General features: G+C 48.8%; 1 protein-coding gene across 1 annotated transcript; it reads left to right on the forward strand.

Moving 5' to 3' along the window:
- The first annotated feature begins 1,690 nt into the window (after positions 1–1,690).
- On the forward strand, positions 1,691–2,715 carry LOC123111373 (uncharacterized). Its single transcript, XM_044532160.1, has 2 exons — positions 1,691–1,987; positions 2,098–2,715. The coding sequence occupies exons 1-2, from the start codon at positions 1,927–1,929 to the stop codon at positions 2,325–2,327; spliced, it is 291 nt and encodes a 96-aa protein (XP_044388095.1). The 5' UTR covers positions 1,691–1,926; the 3' UTR covers positions 2,328–2,715.
- Positions 2,716–6,372: the final 3,657 nt, after the last annotated feature.

Genomic DNA, 6,372 nt, shown 5'->3' on the forward strand with positions numbered 1-6,372 from the left:
GTAGTCATTTGTTGAAAACTCTAAAAAGACAAATATTTAGGAACGAAGGTAGTAGTATTCATGGGCTTGTATGTGCAGTGATTATATTGTCGTTGCGTATCACGTTGCCCTACAAGCCGATCTACCCGTCATGGCATCCATTCCCGGTCTCGTCGTCGCGCTCGTGGTGCCGGTGCTTGATGGCCTCCTCCATCTTCTGTCGCGTCTTGTTGGCTTAGAGGCGGACCGTGCGCTCGGACTCGACCAGCCCAACACGGTGGAAATTTTGGTTGAGATGACACAACGGTAGGCGCCCGCCTCCTTGGTGGTCTTGGGCCGATCGAGGGCCCAATCCTCCACGAGCGCGGGGGCCATGAGGACCCAGGGCGGTGCCCCTTGGCCCTGGCGAACATCGCTAAGCATTGTGCCTAATGCTCCTCTACCCTGTCAAGACATTTGGATTCCCCTGACGACGAGAACGACCCACTACCTTGGAGGTAGTAGTGGAGTCAGCTACGGGGATTTGGTTGGGAGGACTATTGCTTCACCGAGGTCAAGCACCATTTGGCACCAAGGCAGCGGGGACGACTGTCCGCGGTGTCTGATTTGGACCCTGTGGTTATGCGGAGGGGCCGGCGTCGCCGAACCTCGGTCGTCCAATGACTTCCGCATTGCGAATAGAGGCGCTGCATAAACTCAGCGTCTGTTGCTGCGGGTAGGGCGGGCTCCACCTCCTTCACGGGCTTCTCCTCCAAGACGTCGTCATTTGAGACCAACTCCTCCTTCGTGGTAGGCGGAGTGGTGGATGAAGATAACCCGGCGATCGAGGGAGGCGTCACGGATTCGCTCGGAGCCCCCCTCGGATTTGTAGTCCTGGTGGAGCGGAGGCTGTTCCGAGCGGTAGCCGCCGAGCAGCCACCATGCTTGAGTCTTCTTCGCCTCGGTCTTCTTGACCATTGCGGCGGCCGATGGAGGTATTGTGTGTGACGCTCTCAGATAGGGGAGTTGGATGATGGGTTTTGGGAAGACGCCGACCGGTTTTAAGATCCGAAGTGGGCTTCTCGAGCGGCGCGCCAACATAAATGCGAGTAGACGACGAGACGGTGATAGCGGCTTCAGTGCTGGGGGGGGGGGGGTTCTAGAGCCGAGGAGGGTTTCCGGATAGGACCGAGTTGTTGGAAGTTGGCAGACATATGAGCTCCTAAGAGCTCCCCGGTTTTGAGCCGACATAGAGGATTTCAAACATTAGTCTGGTCTGATTTGGTGAGCTGCGTTGAAGGCCTAAAAATGTTTTGGACAGTTCATTTCAAATATTTAGGACAATTTGATGAGCCGCGTTGAAGATGTCATATTGGGAAGAGGAGTTCACAACTGCTTCCTCTGTCCGGAAATACTTGTCATCAAAATGAATAAAAGAGAATGTATCTAGATGTATTTTAGTTCTAGATACATCCTCTTTTGTCCATTTTGATGACAAGTATTTTCGGACGGAGGGAGTATGTGATTAGGAGCACCCTTAGCAGTGAAAGGTTGTCCAACTTGTCTAAGAAATAACCAGTTTGTTTTTTCAGAAAAGAAAAAGAATAACCAGTTTGTTAAAGCTATCACTGGGCACCCGTGATACAGACGGTGGTCCCGACACGCTACTTAAGTCCCACGTGTCAGTGTGATGGCGAGCAACCTGGATAAGAAGGACCTGATAAAACCTCGGGCTACCTCCGAATAGAGAGGCAACCCAACGAAGCAAACCGCGACAGAAACTGGTGGCTGGGCCACTGGTTTCATTTATCTTTTTCCTTCTAGCTGACGATCGATAGAAGCCAGTGGGCGCGCTGCGCAGCTACAAATACGCCACCAACCTGACGCGCTGATCCCATCCAATTCCCCATTCCCAAAGAAAGTCATCCAACAATCACTGCAAGAGATTAGGAACCTCGTCGACCGGAGATGGAGAAGATGAGCTCGTCGGTGCAGTCCTGGGTGGACCAGCACAAGCTCGCCACCGTCGGTCAGTCTCGGTCCTTCGGTCCCCCCTTCCCTCCCGTGATCTACGATCGGTCTTCTTGTACGTAGTTGTGATGTGAGACGAGGTACTGATTTTGATCGTCGTGGATGCAGGGGCGATGTGGACGACGGCGGTTGGCGCCTCGGTGGCGTGCGGCCGGCGGCGGGGCAAGGCGGCGGGGTTCACGGTCGCTGCCGCGCTCGGCGGAGCGGCGCTGGCGCACCACTACTACGCCGCGAAACGGAGGGAGGAGGAGGCGAGGTGCTTCGAGCTGGACTTCTACTCGCAGCTGCCGGCGGCCACCGGCGAAGACGGCCAGGAGAACGAGCGGTGGACCTACTAGCAGATCAGACGTTCAGATCACGGCCGGCCGGCCGGCCGTGGATCGAAACGAGACGATGATGATGACGACCAATTAGGAGTACCAGTTAATTAATAGCCCATGACGTGGCGCGGCTCATTTGCCTAATCCATCCAGCGGGGAAGACGGGATTATCTTATCTGCTTTGTACTATCCATCCAGCAAGTGGCGTTGTTGTCTCCATCATCTAGTAGGTGTGATGGGGGTGGGGGTAGTATTAGTTCCCTCTTCTCTATGTCTATGATTGAAGGAACCAAGAAACCCAGCGATGCATTGCAGATTATAGTAGATAGAATTCTGTCTGTTTGGATGAAGTTGATCGAATAAACAACAGCAAGTCGCCTGAGTTATCCAAGTTTTAAACTTTTAATAGTGTCCGGCACACAGTGAGAAGCGAGGCCGGCCTAGTGAGTATCTGGTGATACCGCGGCTCAGGTGCTACCGTGATACGAGCTCCTGGGCCGTCGGATCCCAGATCCAATGGCAAACAGGGAGCTGCTGTAGCTGCTGTATTTGTGCGCATTTTTCAGATTTTACGAGGGCTTTTTTGCAAAAATGTCATCATTTCACAGGAGCTCTTGGATCTAAGATCCAATGGCCGAGCTCGCACGGGAGCACCTAAGCTTAGGTGCTCCCGGAGCACCTGATATTTTCCCGCCGGCCTAGTCATGAGAAAAGAATCCTGGAATCCGTGGTTGTTACATTATCCATTCAAGGGATCCATATGTTAATTGGATCTGGAAGGAAGAATCTTTCTCGAAAGAAAGTGGAGAAAAGAGAGAGAGGCTGGCATTTTAATTTCAGTTGCACACAACTGATACTCACGACAAATGCAATTGCAAGGTATGGTAATGTCTTTGAGAGTCTTTAGAGTATTTTGCTGCAACGTGCAACATAATAAAGCATATAAATTAGGTGTAAAGTTATGGCTACAGCAGCAACCAGCAAATTTCCTCTCGTATTCGTTCGCGGACAGGGGACCAGTCCACTGATATAGATGCGGGAGGCAGCCATCCACCCGTATCCTGTATATGTTAGCCAGTAAATTCAAATTCAAATATGCGTTGATCCACACAACGCGTTGGATCACACCCGCGCCGGATCGCGCATTCCTGATCACAACCAAAAAGAGGCAAATATGTTAGTCTTTACATGCCCAAATCCAAAAGAACAACCAAAAAGAGGCAAATATGCTTAGTCTTTACATGCCCAAATCCAAAAGAACACCAGTCTGGCACTCTGTGCATTTCTGCCCTGCCGGACCGGCAATCCCAGCAAGCTGCTCCCCGATCAAGGAGGTGTCGTCGCCGCCGCGTAGGCAACCTCCGTGTCCGCGTCCGCCTCCGTCAACTCATCTTTCTGCCGCTGCAACAATTGGTAGCAGACGGATTGCACGATCATTCTAGCGCCGGCATCCAAAGAGTCGACATTCAAGGTCAACATCTTGACGTCCTTCGCAATGGCGATAATCACCACCCTCTTTTCCTCGAGCGTGGCCTTCCTATCTTCGAGCTTGATCTTCTTCTTAGTCGCCTCCATCAACTGTTTGAACCTCTCCACCTTCCTCTCCTCTTTGATGTTCGAGCTCCTCACGCATGCCTCCTTCGCCAAGATCTCCTCGAACCTCTCCATCAGCTTAGCCGGCACACCTTCTCGCTTTGCCCTCTCCTCCTTGTTGCTACAATGATAGGCCGCTTATGTTTTGGAGTTTGTTGACATAAACAGATGGGAATTATGTGTTTGCTAGTGCACACGGAGTAACAGGTTCCTGATGTATCGAGGAGTTTGATGCAAACGACGAAGATAATCTCCATGCGTAGCAGTGAAGATTATCACTGAAGCTAAAGCTATCAAGAGTGACCCCTAAAAATTGTTGAAGTCGAAGCAGTTGGTTCAGTGCATGTCCGAAGCAAATGACTGCGTTCGAGGAAGAATGAAGATGAAGTGAAGACGTCGCATTTATTTCGTTGTTCTTCTTCTTTCATTGAGTCATAGGACCATCATACTATTAAGAGGGGTTTAGCGTTTTGAAGCTTTGATTCTCGGATGCTAAACCCAAACCTATGAAAGCGGTGAGAGAAGTCTCTTTGTGCTCTGAGCAAATACTTGCCAGCAAGAGACTGTGATCTTATTCGCCGCGGGAGATTTGCCTCGGACCGAGGAGTTAGCACTACTTGTTTCTCAAGTAATGGTACAGTTGCTCCAAAATCCGACCGTTGTGAACATGTCGGTTGGCCATTGGCTGGACCTCATTTCCAAAATGGTCATTTCCCGTCTGGGAAGGATGACGCTATAAATAGCCACCCCACGTCGGCTTTGTCCGGTGGCTGCTTCATTTGATTCTGAGAAGATTGTTGAGCAACCCCCTATGAGCGGTTTGAGTTTAAAATCCACCAAGAGAAAAACCCTAGAGCCGAAGAATTAGGTAGTGGTTCAGCATCACTAGAATCTAAGTTTAGTACGCTCCGCCTATTACTCTTGAGATCTGCAAACTCTCTAGATGGTTAGGTGTCAATTTCTTCAAAGGCTAAGAGTGATTGTGGTTCTCGAAGAAGAAGTCTGTAAATGTTTGGAGATCGCCTTCAAGTATCTACCACGAGGGATCGGCATCGGTTGACGAATCGATTGTCGAGGAGAATAGGGTGAAGAGAGTTTATCTTCCGTGTTAAGTCACAACCCCTCCAACTAGACGTAGTCCTTGTGCAGAAGGACGAACTGGTCGAACAAATACCTTATCGCCATCGAGCATCTTCGGTTACCTCTGTCACTCATGTTTACTTTTGATGAATTCCATTCATGTAATTTACTTCGATGCATGCTTTAGTTTCCCTTTGGTACTTTACTGTAGTTCTTCTTAGCTTGCTTATCCTTTATTCCGCTGCTGGGTTTTGAGAGATTTAAGTTTTCCAAAGAAAAATTAATACTCCCATTCACCCCCCTCTAATAGACATACTTCGTTCCTACAATTGGTATCAGAGCAAGCTACTCCTCAACTCTGCTCATTTTAGTCTAACGACTTTGGATTTTAATTATGTCTTCGGTGAACTACAAGTCGCATCTCAAGATTCCCATATTCGATGGGACAGACTATCCCTTCTGGAAGGAGAAGATGAAGATCCTCTTCGAGCTATAGATGATGATATATGGAACGTGGTGCATATCAGGTTCACAATGGTTATTCCGTAAGATCCTACCGATGAAGAAAAGAAGCTCATTCAATTGGATGCTCAAGCCAAAGATGAAATTGGTGGCCATCTCTCTCGAGCACAATTTCTTCAGTATCGCCAGTGTGAGACTGCAAAGGAGTTGTGGGATGTCCTCGAAAAGATCAATGAAGGAGTTTCAACTCAGAAAGAGGCTCGAATTGATACTCTCCAAGCAAAGTTCAATCGCTTGAAGTGTATTGGAAATGAGAGCCGTCAGCAAACCTTCGACCGCCTCAGTGACATTGCTAATGAACTTCAAGGACTCAGCGCCAAGTATATCACTGACCATGAAGTTGTGAAGAAACCGCTTCGATCTCTTGACTCTTCATTTGACATGCTTGTTTTGATGATTCGCGAGCATCCTGATTTCAAAAGCCTCAACTCTGCTGATGTCCTGGAAGGACTGAACACTCATGAAGAGCAAGAAGAAGAGAAGAGAGATCTGTATGGATCAAATCAATGCAAAATTCATGCTCTCAAAGCTATGGTTGATTCCTTCTCAGAAGGAAATGTCAAAGAAGATTTAGATGATCCAGAATGACTCAGCAAAGATCTCACACTGATGACAAAATGATTTCAATGTTTCCACACGAAGAGCCAGTTCTAGAAAAGAAGTTCAAGAAACTACGGGGGTTCAAAATTTTCAAAACCTATCGGAGAATACATGTGTTTCAAGTGCAAAAATCTAGTGCACTTCATTTCGAACTGCCCTCTCTGGGAAGCTAAAATCCGTGCAAGTGGGAGTTATGATTCGGGTAACCATCGAGGCAAAAGTGTAGGATCAAAAGTATGTCTAGAGGGGGGGGGGTGATTAGACTACT

The sequence above is a fragment of the Triticum aestivum genome, chromosome 5B (genome assembly GCF_018294505.1).
Source record: "Triticum aestivum cultivar Chinese Spring chromosome 5B, IWGSC CS RefSeq v2.1, whole genome shotgun sequence".
Taxonomy (NCBI): Eukaryota; Viridiplantae; Streptophyta; class Magnoliopsida; order Poales; family Poaceae; genus Triticum; species Triticum aestivum.

Excerpts from the sequence above, each read along its gene's own strand:
- LOC123111373 (XM_044532160.1), top strand. The coding sequence starts at position 1,927 with ATGGAGAAGATGAGCTCGTCGGTGCAGTCCTGGGTGGACCAGCACAAG. Across the intron at positions 1,988-2,097 it reads GCACAAGCTCGCCACCGTCG|GGGCGATGTGGACGACGGCG; the intron begins GTCAGTCTCGGT and ends TCGTGGATGCAG.